General features: G+C 42.8%; 1 protein-coding gene across 17 annotated transcripts in view; it reads left to right on the forward strand.

The window, feature by feature from the left end:
• ST3GAL3 (ST3 beta-galactoside alpha-2,3-sialyltransferase 3) overlaps positions 1 to 14,383 on the forward strand; it is a 212,305-nt gene that overhangs the window by 157,570 nt on the left and 40,352 nt on the right. For all 17 annotated transcript variants that reach the window (XM_068952873.1, XM_068952875.1, XM_068952879.1 and 14 more), the window contains one exon: positions 162 to 348. In XM_068952873.1, coding sequence (XP_068808974.1) covers positions 162 to 348 — 187 coding nt within the window. The remainder of the gene's footprint in view (positions 1 to 161; positions 349 to 14,383) is intronic.

Here is a 14,383-nt window from a genome sequence, read left to right on the forward strand (position 1 = left end):
ATTGGTATAAAATAATAATTTGCAATGAAAATTTGCAAGAGTACTATTTGCTGCCATAGCAGCTCTGTCCAGAGAGCTGAGGACCGGCAGCGATTGCTGTATCGTCAGCATGCACGACTAAATGGGAATCCATGACGTTGTCTTCTCTGGTTGCCCTGCAGGCTGAACTCTGCTCCAGTAAAGGGCTTTGAAAAAGATGTGGGTGGCAAGACAACTCTCCGGATCACATATCCTGAAGGTGCAATCCAGAAAATGGAGCAGTATGAGAAGGATTCACTATTTGTTCTGGCGGGATTCAAATGGCAGGATTTCAAGTGGCTGAAATACATTGTTTACAAGGAGAAAGTGGTAAGAAGACTTATGTGGTGTTATGAAGCCCCACTTTAATTGGAAGCGGTGGGCAAACAAGATATCACAGTTATTTGCCATATTTTGATCTGAGGAGAATTTCTCTGCATGCCTGCCCCATTTAACTGAAGGCTTTTTTATCTCCATGGACTTCAGTTTTAATTAAATATGTTTTTCAAAGACCTCACATCACAGATGAGACTTTCCGTTAAAGATGATGTAGTGCGTGCTACCAAACAGTGTGTGTAATTTTAATTTATTTTAAGAGTACCTGAGAGGACCGGCTGTTGCATGGATTCTGTAGGCTCCTAGGGTTCAAGAGGAGAGGAAGGAGAAGGACAATGTTTTTTGGAGGAAATGGGAGCTGAGGATAAGGGGGCAGTGGCAATAGAGGGGAGGATGAGACAGCAGCAGCAGGACTTGTTGAAAAGGTTACAATCTGCAGACTTTGACCTCCTGAATAGCACAGACCATTATATTTTGCTTAATTACTGCTGTACTGAGTTTCATGTTTTGTTTTTTGGCTAAGTTGTCTGGGAGAAAGGCATTAAATCTAACCTAAAAACATTGAAATGATGAATCTATCACTTTCCCCATGTAGATATTTTGTCCCAGTCAGTCACGTTAGTGCCCTTCTGAAGTACCATGAGGCTATTAATATTCAGGGTTGTTCTCTATTTCATCCCTCCTGAAAGTAAGCAGGTTGTGATCACTGACTGCTCATGCAGTGGATGGTTCATCGTTTCCTGTTAGAATAAATGACCTCTGCTTCAGTATACTGTTTGTTTTAGAAAATTTATATTTCTGTTTTCAGATGCTTATTAATGATTTTTTTAGAAAATAAGCGGACAAACGGACTAATGTTTGGAGAATGGGATGTCATGTTGCGTGCTTGGAGACCAAAATAGGAGGTTGGCAGCTCCCCACGTACAGAATGAAAACAGTCTGGGAATATAATTTGATATGGCTGTTATATAGATGGCCTTAGGGTTTATACCTTCCTCTTGCCTCATGCTGGCACCACCTTCCAATTATTTTCCTGGTACTAGACAGGTAAGGTTACCTTTTATCCTCCGGGCAAGCGCAAGTGGGCTTTGGTAACATAATAATTGAGTCAAAAGTTCTTTTCTTTGTTTTTTGTGTCATGCTCCTATTCTTCATTCTGGGCAAGGGAAAATCCTGTATTTATTGTACAGATCATGTCAGTGCTGTGCCACCTGAGTGCAGCTGTAGGAACTCCTAGGTTTGGTTTGAAGTCCAAGGATGGAGTGGTGGTCTTCAAAACAAATTGAATTTCCTGCTGATGCTTGCAGTCATGGAGGCTGTACAGAGAGTGTAGTGTGGTGTCCCCTGCTCCTGGAAAGATGCAGCAAGCAATTTGGAGAGCTCCTGTTGTAATCTTCACTGAATGTTTCAGCACTCAGCCTGACAGAGTGCAGAAGGAAGTTGAACTCCTTGCACTGCGAGTTACTTGAACATGCTTGTGGTTGGTTCCTCAGCCTTCTCTTCTTTGAAATAAGCACTCCATTTTTTTTCAGTTCTTGTAGGTGATGTTTTCCAGACCTCTTATTCAAGTTGCCCTTTTGACTGTCTGCAGTTGCTTCATATTTTTCTTAAAAAGCAGTGCCCAAAAGTGTACGGAGTGCTGCAAATAGAATAGAGCAAATGACTAGCCTTGTAGTCCTCATTCTTTATACGTTCAGTGTTGTGTTTGCTGTTTCCACAGCGGCATGATGTTGAAGGCTAGTGTTAAGCTCTGATCTACTCTGACTCTAGTCTCTGAGGGACTGAAAAACTGCTGCCTCCCCAGGTTTGCACCCTGTGTTTGTGCAGTTGGGTCTTCCTGCCAAAGAGCAGTTCTGTGTGCTTTTCCGTACCACTTTTTTCTTCCAGACTATTTATCCAATTTGTCAAGGTTCTTTGGCACAGCTTTCCAACATACCTGCCATTCTTGCCAGCTTCATGTCCTTTGCAATTTAATAAACATAGTTTTTATTCCATCATCCAGGTTAATAATGAAAACGCTGAAAAGATTTGGATCTTAGGTAAACCCCAATGTGAAACATCCTTCCATTTCTATTGTGAATCCACTGATAACTCCTCCTGACTAGTTTTTGGGCCACTTCTGAAGGTCATATCACAGTAGTTTCATTAACAACAAGTTTCTTCGTGCTTGTGAAAGTGGTATGTCAGAAGCCTTAGTGAATTCAGGTACATATCTTGCTTCTCCTCTCTGATAGTTATTTTCTTGTAGAAAGAAATTCTAATGGTTTGATAATGATTTGTTCTTAACAAATCCACAAAGGTTGCTGCTCATCTCTGTCGCTTTTTTCAGGTGCTTGCAAATAATTGTTTGCTCTTCTGAGAACTGCAATTGTAGATTGACTCTCTTTACTTTTGTCTATTTTTTTCAATCCTTTGACAGCCTACCCTACACGCATTCCCAAACAGAATCATTACTGATTTTGAGACTGCTGAACCAGTTCATTAAATACTTTAGGATGAAGTCCAGTTGACTAGAAAACATCTGTCTTGTCCTCTCTAGCCTGGTCCCTCTCTATTTGAGGCTAAAATCTTACTCCACTATTGCTGGCTTTAACTGCAAGCAGGTGGCGAGCACAGCTGCTCTTTCTAATAGAGACTGATGCAAGAAGTGTTGTCTCTTAGCTAGAAGAAATGACCCCATGGAGAGCTAACAGTGCCATGGGAATAAGATGTAGGCGTCTGTTTGTTCTGGTAATGAGTATTAATATTTTTATCAGTATGTGATAAGTTCAAAATGACAAATGCCTGCCCAGTGCTCTCTGTGGAGAGTTTCTGTTTCTCTCTCAGCTGGTTTTCTGGGGCAAAGGGAGTTCTTTCCTTTCCTGGATTCATCTAGAGACACTTGTTTGACCTGAGGACTCTTCATGCCACTGTTGCTTACTCTTTATCTGAGTTTAGGCCTGTCCCTCTACAAGATGTCATCCCTGTTGCAAACCAATTGGTACAAACAGGAGTCTGACCTCAAAACAGAGATAAGGGGACTGGAAACATCCTGCTAAAGAGCAAGACTGCTGTGGAAGTGGATGTGTTCCTCCATAAAATGAGCCAAACTCTGTCCTCTATTTCCTTTGCCTTTGAACTTTGATGGCGACTGCATGTTTGTGTTGTACAGTCATGGCCGGGATATCGGGAGTTTTGATTTCCTTGAGACATCACTTGAACAGGACCTACTTGGACCTGCTTGATTGGGGATTCTGTGCTGGATACTGCGATCCTTGCTTAGTCCTCTCTCAAGTAAGTGAAATCAAAGGGAATTTATCTGAGAAGGAGTAAATGGAAGACGAGTGGCTATTTATTGCTAGGGTCAATGGTCAGATAAGCTTACTCTGTGCAGCTGAGAAGGATTTGCTCTGTGTTATGTTAGTGTTTTGGCAGCCCTTGCACACTGAGGAAGGGATAAGTACTTCGCTCTATAGAGAGGAGGATTTTCAGGAGACATTATAAGGAAAGAAAAAGTGTGGTGCAGAAGAAGCAACAAAACAGTGAGGCAGAGGATTTGGTGCATAACGCTCAGTACGGTGAAACAGCCTTCTGGAGACTGCATGATCCTCGGTGACCTGGAAGGTGCTGTGCACAGAAAGAGCAGCACTGGACTATATACCACAGAAAAAGTAAAAGCTCAGCTGCTTTCTGTTTCACACTAGAATAGGAATATTTGGAAGCAAATAAAAAATGAGAGAAGAGATTAAGCTAGAAAAGGGGCAAATTTGGGTAAATATTCATACTGGGTCAGCAGCAAAATAAGGGTAGCTTCTGTCACAGCATTCTGGATGCACTGGCACTTGAATTCGCAAGTCTGGTAGTAAGTTGGGGCAGCAGTGTATCATTGGAGTATATAGACCTGTATATAAGAGGGGAAAAGTGGATAGGTCCGGGCGACTAAAACCCTAGTAATCTGATTTCAGACATTTGAGAAGCATTAGAATAAACTGTGAAGGAGAAGATAATTGCACATGTTGCAGGTAAATGGAGAGAAAGGGGTGGAGGGTGGAGAAAGGTGACATGTTTAGCAAATGAGAGGATTGCACCACACCAACCTAATACACAGATGTACAAGTAGAAGAGTGGGTTGGAGTCCCACAGCCAGCAATTGCAGAAAACTGAAAGGTCACAGATGTCTGTTGTTCGTGCATCCTTGGTGACTGGTCTGAAGAGTGCTTTGGCAGTGCTGACGCGCAGTCGTTGCTGTGAGAGCTTGCTGGCGCTTCCAGGCATCCCTCCTCTGACTAAAAGGCTGCTGCTAGCACATCCCTAGATGTGGAGTACTCCTGGAGAGTCATCAGAACAGTTATACGCTCTCCTGGACTGTTTATGTCCAAGATACATTGTCCACATGTTTTGATCTACCCTGCTCTTCTGAAGCAAACGGATGAACTTACAACACAAACCAGCCAGTACCAAACGGCACTGGAGCCGATTCCAGGGTGGTTGTTTGCACATCATGACTGAATCAAAGGGAACGCTTCTGTTTGCTTAGGGCTCGCTTTCCCGAACATCTGGCACGTGGTAAAGCAGCCAAGTGAGGGCAAAGGTTTCGCTAGAAATTGGCAGCTCCTGAGCTTCCTTCTCATGTGGTAATGAGCTTGCTGCCACTTCCAGCCTGAATCTCTGCAGCCTTTGCCAGAAAGGAGTCACTTGTGCAGTACGTGCCTGCGGCACCTTGAAAGCTCTCTTTGATAGTGAAAATCATAGAAGCGAGTGAGCACCTGCCTGCGAGCAAGGCCAAGTTCGGTTGTCCGTCCCTTGCAGGGGCATGCCTCTGAGAGATTGTACACTGCAGTGATGCCATCTGAAGAGCAGTCATCCTCCAAGCAGATGTTGAGGCTTAAGCAACGGCCAGGACGTAACCTCTCCTTCCTTCTCCCATAACGTGGCTGTTGTCTGTGGGGATTCAAGAGCCATCCAGTGGTTATACAAGTGCACCTTTCTCTTTGAGCTGAGTGTTTCTTTCCAATCCTAACCTAGGACTTCATCTCCACTGCTGCCAGTTTCTATTTTTGGGCCTTTTATTTAGCAACTGCATTTCTGTTTTAAGTCGATAATAGGTTACCTCTAGTCCTGCTAGCCTATACGGTTGAGTACATTCCTGCCTTGATTGGCCTGCCTTACTGTGCTAGAGCCAAGGCCTTACCGCTGCGAAGAGCCCTCACTGTCTGCTGAGCTCTTATTTGGAGACCTCTTCTTCCCTCAGCTAATGGCCTTGATATGCTATGTGTTTGCTAGGGCAGATTGTGAACTTCACAGCGCTGCAGTAGGCCGCAGGTTCCTTGGAGCCTTTAATAGCCTTGCCTGTGGGCTGTTTTACATCCCTGAGGGAAAACTACGAGGAGCCACTGTGTTCCTCTCGGCTTGAGGAAAGTAGTAAGGCTGTAAATCTGTTCTGCTCCTTGCCATCCAACCCCAAGTAAAGCTTCATCCATGTGCAAGTGTTTCTGGCTCACTTAAGACCCGAGTCCAGCCTTTGAGCAAGTAGTTTCTCTGGGTCTAGGCTGCAGAGGGGGAGCATGCTCTTTCCAACACTGTCACTTGCCATTGGTGACAAATGGAGTGCAGGTGCCGGCAAACAGCAGTTTCATTCCAGAGTCTGCTTCTAGATTGCGAATTTCCTTTCTTCTCCTTTTTTCCCCCCACGGACTTGTTGTTTTCAAAATGCTTTGTGTATCATTGGTCTTTTCAGCTTTGAAAGGACTGTGAGAAAGACTCATTAGCTGTTTTCTGTGGAGCTGTAAACCCAGCACTAGCTGCCTTAGTGCATTGTAAAGGTGAAGTTTGGTTACAGATTTGTGATGCCTGATGCTGTGCTGAGACAGAGCTCTAGCACATCTCTGTGAAGGTACATCTGTGTAGACACTGCCTGATGTCTTCCTGCTCTCCTCGCACTCTGATGGAAAGAGACGGAAGCTGGGCTTGCTGCTCCATGGCAAATGAGAAGTCTTTGATGTGGGAAGTCAGCTTAAGGGTTGTTCCATTTCTCTCACAAATTTGAGTTTTCCCCTAAACAGCCATTCACAAATAATCCCCGCAGGGGTGTAATATAGGAAGGCATGGCTGGTGAGTAAGGCAGTCAGCGTACTTAAAGGACACGATGAGGCTTGCACTGGGGGAGAGGCAGGAAAGCCTTTTCAGTGGTAATTGTTCTGTGGTCCCAGCATGTAGTGGGAAAGGCCATTTCTACCCATGGAGCGTGGGGGGATTGTAGAAGCAACAGTGAGAGGAGACAGCACCTTACCACATAATCAGGATGCTTCAGTGCCTGGTTCAGGGCTGCCGGAACCGTTACTAATTGCTAAAGCAAAGAAAATGCCTTGTAATAAAGTTAAAACTGGAGGCAGATTCATCTGGCTCTTACCAGGTGATTCATCCTGTATTCCTTTGACAAAGAGTGGCTGGGAGTTAGTTTGTCTCTTTGGATGACTTCTGGGACAATGGTTGAATTTTTTTCAGATTTTGGTCTCTCTCTGTCTGTGCAAAAGGCTAGTGGGGGCTGGCTGAGGGCTTGTGCTTGCCGAGTCACCCCCACTACCTCCAGTGCTGTGCACTGGTGGGAATGGGCCCAGAGAACCAAAGCTTGTGTGCAGAGAAATAAGCCTTCTCTGTGACTGGTCTAGGAGTTCAGAGCCATTTCCAGAAGATATAAGGAGAAGTTTGAAGATCGGTGCCCTATGAGAGAAGGTGAACCCAGTTTCTCTCCAGAGATGATCGGAAGGCAGGCAGGAAAATATATAGTCATGTTATATAAAATCTTGCTCCTGCTGGCCAGAAGAGGGAGAGACCTTAGTTATGAAGACTTTTAACAAGCTTTCAGATATCACTGTGGTGAGGACCATACAGGAACCTCAGCAGACAAATGACCCAGTTTGCAACATGGGCCTTGGGGGAAACTTTCTGGCCAGATTCCCAAAGGAAGGTTGTTGGTATGGAAAATGCAGGCTGGAGCTTGCCCTTCATACATACCTGCATGCAACAGTGTAATAAGATTAGGCAGGTCACTACATAGCTGAGAGCTGTTCCCACCCAAGCATATTTGGTCTGTCTGTGAGTACACTGTCAACCATCAGCTGGTGGCAGGGGCTGCTCCGATGCTGTTGCAGTGTGCCTACACACCATTTAGTATCTTCAGACAGAGGCACACTGCACAATAAAGCTTGTCCATCTAGACTGGGTAGTCATCATATCCAAAAGTCTCTAGTTATGCCCAGAACCTAGAACTTGAGGCACTTGAAGAAAATAAAAAATGGGTTTGCTGAGTGAAAAAATTCCAAGTATCAAAGGTTGGAAAAGTACCTGTGTTTGCAGGACTATAATCATTGATGACCCCAACTTTTAATGACCCCAACTTCAGACAGGTTGTCCTTAAAATTCAAACCAAAATGAAGTTATTATGCCTGCCTTTCCAGTCATTTCCACAGTATGTATTGTTTTTCTCTCACTCCCTTTTTTTTTTTTAAACTTCCCTTTTCTTGCTGTTACCTAACTCACTCTTCTATATGCTTTTCTTCCGATTAAAAGAGGAGAAACATTTATTCATGCTTGTCTCTGGTGGTCCTTAAAGAACCCTTATTCTGTTTCTGCCAAGACAGCATCATCTTCAATTCTGTCTCAGTAATCCTAGCCGTTACATAAAAGTCACAGGGCTCCAGTCATATTTTTGCTCTTCTCTGGTTCCTCTTTCTTAATATTATTTTAAAATGAAGTGACTAAAGCTGGACCCCCCCCCCCCCCCAAGAGACTCAATCATTAGGTCATCCTTTCTGGGATTGCCTCATCATCCTGCTTTGTCCCAAGACAATTTCTTCTTTAGAATTGTCCTCTCATCTCTTCCTTTTCTGCTGCCATCCAACTGATAATTATCATACTTTTTCAGATATTTGATCACTCCTTCCTTCTCCACCCATGACTCAACTAACGTCAAAAAAGAGAGCTAATCACCCTCTGATTTAGAGTTGCAGGTTTTCCACATCTCTTCTTTTGAAAAGCCAACATGAGCAAAGGCTAACTGAAGAGCAAGTGCAACTGTCTTGAAAAAGCATCAAGAGGTACTTATGTTGCTTTCCCACCCCCCCACCCCCCCGGCAGGCAATGACAGTATTTAGACATCAATATTATGCAAATCTTGGCAGGTGCATTTCAAGGTTCACAGTGCATGTAACTGGTAGCTGAACTGATCAAAAGTAGGCTCAGAATATTTAAGGCAATATGAAGGAATTCACTACAAATCTGATGCTGATCTTAATGAAACACATAATTCCGTAAACAGCAGAAATGATGAAACCTGGCTGCCTATGGGTTTATGTCCTCCTCCCTCGCACCTTCCTGTTGCACCACGATACTCTCGGATTTCCCCCATCTCACAAATAAACACTATCCTCTGTCCTCCCTTGGATCCAGCCAGTGGTTACAGAACCATGCTGGCCACCGTATGCATGTTCATTGACCCAGACCTGTGTGACTGGGCACCTAGCAAACCCAGTGGACAGATAAATGCTGAGTTCACAGTCAGTACCATCTCCACTGTGCCACACATGCGAATGTGGGGTATCTCTTCCATCCACATGTACATCACTACCACCAATGCAGCCTGTGCCTGCTGTGGATATTGCATTGCCCGCATGTGCAGCAGATGTTCCTCTCTACTGGAGCAGTACTTTATGAATCCAGTACATGGAAAAAGTCAGAGATATCAACAACAGTGAAACTGAGACATCACCCAGAGGGCATAAGCCATTCGTGCAAGTGCTAGTGGAATAAAGATGTTCTGTGCTAACACTTTCTGTAAAGAACTACAAGAATCACTTAAAGTCTGCAAAGCCTCCCTTAGTCTGAGAGATTTGAGTTCAATTTATTTAGCTTATGCATGAGATTTTGAGGAGATTTACTTATAGTCTCTCTGTATCTACCTAGGGAGAACATTTTTTTCCTCAGAAGACTCTAATTTAGGAGACAAAAGTATATCTGAAGCTAGGCATACGGCCAAAAAAAGGCAGTACATTTATATCAGGATAATTAATTCTTGCTACATCTGCCCTACAGGCTTGATAAATTTGTTCTTACTTGAAGTCTTAAAATCAAGACTGGATATCTTGATAAAGTTCTGTTCAAGCTGTGTGAAAGTAAAGGGCTGGAAGGAGGAGCTGCTGATGGCTCAGGCACTGCTCCCTGCTGTTTGGTAAGTCCAAGAGGATGGCAGAAGGAGCTCTCTTGGCCTTTTGAGCAGTACTGATGATAAAAGAGCAGAGTGTAGTGGCTAGGAGCTGAAGCCAGATAAAATCAGCTTGGAAAGATGTAATTTCCTGGTGGTCCGAGTTTATAATACTGGAGTGATACATCTACAGAGGTGTGCGCTGAGTGACTACTGAGACATTTTTCTGAAAGATAGTTGTAATCCAGCATCTGGGAAACTTCCACTGCCTGAGTGTACCCAGAGTTGGGTTGCAGTCTTGAATTTTCTTCTGGCCAGCCTGGTTTGTGACTTTGGGAATCCTTGTCTTTGCTCTCTGTGGCCTATTTGTTGACTATTAGGAGTAGGATAGTAAGCCAGTAATACCCTCAGCAGCTTTTCATTAAAATAAAGTTATTTGCTTCATCCAAGTGCCTGCAGGGATCAGAGAAGAATTTACTCTTCCTGATACGCAATTAGCCAGATTGGTTTCCGTATCCTGAGGGAGAAGGCTTTGTGGGGTCTCTGAGGTGAGCAGCCTCCAGCATAACAAAATTCTCCAGAAGAGCTCTTGAGAAGGGATTGCAACACCACAGGATGCTGTGCTTTCACCCCTGCGCGGTGTGAAGACTCACAGAGGAGGGAAAAAACTTTGATTTAATTTTGTAAATAAAATCACATGCTTTCTATCAGTGGCTGAAAAGAGACTCCCTTTCACAGCTCCAGGAATTTTGCTATCTGCGTTGGTTTTCTTTTAAACCAAAAAAAAAAAAAAAAAAAGGAGTCTGAACAGTAAATATTTATCCAAGATGTGTGGTTGTTAATATGATCCAGTCTTCAGTCATTTTGAATGGTGTCATGATGACAGATGTTAATTCAGAAAGGAATAGACTGGACGATTTATGCCCAAAACACATGTGTTCCTTGGCGGGCTCTGAGGATAACTTGCATAGTTAGAGCTGCGTGAGCAATTTATAACGTTTTCTCTGCCTCGAAGCACTGAGGGCTCCGGGACATGGGGTTGATCTGTATCTCCAGTTTGCTATAATAAACACTGAGGTAACTAAACGCCCTGTCTGCTTTTATCTTCCTAAATTTATCTCCCCTGTGCTACGGCTGTGCTTGGGGCTTCTGGTTGCTCCCTAGGAGAACGGCAGCCTCCTCCTGCAGAAGAGGAGGCCCCTCCTGTGTGCATGGGGGTGCATGTCCCTGAATCCCCTGTGGGCTGTCTCTAGATCCAGCTTCTCCTCTCAACACACGCAGATAGATAACGCAAACTCTTGTCTTCACAACTGAAGTGAAAATAAACCAGCCTGGGTGAATGTAGTAGGCGGGAGAGAGAGAGTCTGTGACACCTTGCATTTTTGTGTAATATTTTGATTCTTACAGTTATGAATTTATGGAATGTGTCTAAGGGTGCCTCTTCTCTTTTTAGCTTGGGCCAGGTTTGTAAAAGTGTTAATATCTTTTTTTCCTTATTTATTTTTTAATCAGAGGCATAACACTGGAGGGAAATGGCCAAGCTTTCAGGTGCAGAAGCTTTCCTCTAGATCCACTCACAAGCTGTTTTTACTGGTTCCTCAGCTATGTTCTGGCTGTTTTCAGTGAAATGAACTTCATGCACAACGGACAAGTGTGGAAAATACAGAATCTATTCCCGGCAATCAGCACTTTATCTGTTTGAAAAAACTCTCAAATGTAAATGTTGTGTTTAGATCACAGTTTATTTAAATTCTCATCTTTTAGAGATATTAAATAATATGAACAAAAACTCTTCTTTTGTAAAAGACCTACTTAATGTAAGTCCGGAAAATAAAGTAGGGCAGGAACTTCCTGGCACTTGCCCAGCCTCTTGTTGTTTTGATCTTTTTACTTTCTCCTCCAGACGGATGCTGAATAATCTGTATATAATCTATATGAGTGCTGAGCAAATACACAAATTATTTGGCTCTCATTTCAGCAGAGGCACCAAAATAGAAGGCAGCTTTTTTGTGTATTTGTGCCATAAAAACAACGTGAAAATTTTTTAGAGAGTTGCTTTAGGATAACTGTGGAAAGCATTGAGGGTCTCTGTGTCATAGTTCTTATTGTTGTGATCTTTTAGCTTTTTTTGTTGTGACGTGTGAAGAGTTTAGTCTAAATATGTGTGATTTAATGAGGTGTTGTTTGTAGTCAAACTCGTGAACCAGCACAGCTCCAGAAGAAGCCTTGCTGATGGATGTCCTCAAGTGGCCTGGGATACCCTCGTGGTTTGTCTCTGCAAAGACAGCATTTTTTTGTTATGTTCCAGCATACTTTTCAAAGTGGAGCAGGCATCACCTTATCTTTTCTGTTCTAAGCAACTGGGAAAACGGTTCAATGATTTTATTACTCTGTTACCTTTGAGCTGCTGATTTCCATGCCACATGTTTGGCTCAGCTTGATATTTGGAAAGTTCAGCTAAAATAACTTAGCTGTCTCTCAGGTTGAGGCTAGAGAAATGCACTGTTTCATCCTTGTTTTTAAAAAAAAAAAAAAAAAAAAAAAGAAAGCATCCTACCCCTTTTGTTGTGATACTCTAATTCTTTGGGGCAGTGGCTGAAAATTGGCCAGGCTGTGTTACCATGGCAGCCTGTTGTGTCTTTCGCTACCCCAGTGAAATCCCATGGCTCAGTTTGATGTCCCACAGTGGGCTGTTAGATGTTGGCAGCTCAGTTTGCTTGAGAATGCGTGTGCTGAGCATGATCTGTCCTATCAGGCGTGGTCAAGGTGTGACATCCACAGAGCTGGAGCAACAAAATAGGATTTTCTTTTCAATTGCTTCTCCACAGAGAGATTGCAGCCCTGGACAACAGACCAGGGAGCAGGGAATGTGTCTTCCTGCTGGCAGCCCAGGCGATGCAAAGGAGGCAGTAGCCTGGTCTGAATAAAAGAGGTGGATGGCAAGAGCGCAAAGCTGGACTATGGGAGGTCACAGTGTGATGGGTGCTGGGGCCAGCACAGAAAGGATGGGTTTATGACTAACAGGGAACTCCTCAAAAGCTTGCAGTTTCGTTAGGAGTAAATATTTCCGGAGACCTGTTAGAGGATGTATTTCTTCTGCTCTAATGACTGATCTGGAATATGATAGCCTACTGGAGTTGGTAGTTATGCTTAGAGGACTGTGCCCTGGATTTAATTACTCCATTTGATAGAGTTTTTCTTGGGTTCATTTTTTAACATATTAAATTACCCTTTAAAACTTTTTAAAGAGCTTTATGGTTGTAAAATCAAGCCATCAGGAGTTAGGAAAAGCAAAAAATTAAGATTGCCTTTTCATCATTAATTCAGTTCTCCTGTGCTGATGTTATCCTTAATTACATAATTACATCCTGGCTCTTTTGGAGCACTGCAATCTGTCCAGTGGAGAGGGGAGACTGAGATTTAGTCTGGTTTCTGTAATGAAAGAAGTTCAGCCTTTGTATGAGTAGTTGCAGAAGAAATAGAATGAGTAGTGAATGTGAGAGAGGGGAGAAACAATGGCCTCCTAATTACAGACACTGAAGATTCCTCTCAAGGAAGTGGTTTAGCCTTTGATTTACTAATGTGATGCTGGGCAAGTTAGATGAGAATTTCCCAAGAACCAGTTTAAGTCTCTGGAGGCAGCTGTGCAGGAGAGCTGGGTGTTCAGCAGCAGCAAAGTCAATGGGGTTGTGCTGTGAGCTTACCAAACCTGAAAATTCAGAACGGAGGTGTCTGATGTAGAGCGTCAGAAAGCCATAAAAGCTGTGGGTGTTGGTCTTTGTCTGTTTTCTCACCTGAAAGGGGTGTAATACGTGCTGCCAAATATCGCAGAGATGCTGTAAAAGAGTATTCTTTGTAAAACAGTTAGATATATGGTAATGCAAGAAAAATCTTGTGAGAAAACCAGAAAAATAAGTGTTCAGAACACAAATTTTGAAGTTCTGAACTAAAGTTATAGGGCCGTCCTACTTTCAGCTCTTACTAACTTGTGGGTTCAGCCTTTCAGCCATAGTACGCTTCTAGTACAGGTTGAGCGTGACATTTCATAAACTATGTAATAATATTATAGTGAAGCAAAAGGACTTGTTCCTTATGGTCATAAAATGTCTCATAAATAATGATGTGATAATATAGTACCTGTTTTTCTTTGGGATTTTTCTGAAACTGTACTACTTTCGATTTTTTTTTTCCATTGAAGCATTAGTATTCACAGACTAAAAAAATCACAGCACAGACATAAATTATCTAAATCCTTCTTTGCTTTTACTAAAAACTTCCTTCTTGCCTAAGATGTTTTAAAGCAGGAATATTTCTTCAAATTTTGGCTCAAAAATCCATCTTACGTTTTGAACAAAGGAGTCTGTAGTACAGTCTATCCGTCACTCTGCACATAGTACACACACGTCTTCTGACACACCGTACGTGAACTGTCATTTAAATTCTGACTCATGAAACACTGTTCATCAGAATAATCTTTAGGGTTTTTTTTTGCAGCTAATTTGACGAGTTTCTGTTTTCTTCACAGGACAATCTGTGAGGTTGTTTTTCAACAACCTCTTATTGTCTTACAATGTGTGAACCACATTTTGCTCTGTTACACTGACAAAACTGTAGAAATATATCAAAAACAAAGGGATAACTTTGGATTTGCAACATAGCATAAAAATGAATTTGCTCTCCCTGACTCTTCAGAGCTGGTCTTGGCCTCCTGCTGCCTAGTCCTGGGAATCAGCAGGGAACAGTTGCTAATTGGATCAGCAGCGTAGAAGCTCCATGTCTGTATTCAGTTAGTTTAGCTATAGCACTCTCAAAGTTATATAGATTAAATGAAATTTGAAATTCAATAGGCTT

Source organism: Struthio camelus, chromosome 8 (assembly GCF_040807025.1).
Source record: "Struthio camelus isolate bStrCam1 chromosome 8, bStrCam1.hap1, whole genome shotgun sequence".
NCBI classification, from domain to species: Eukaryota; Metazoa; Chordata; class Aves; order Struthioniformes; family Struthionidae; genus Struthio; species Struthio camelus.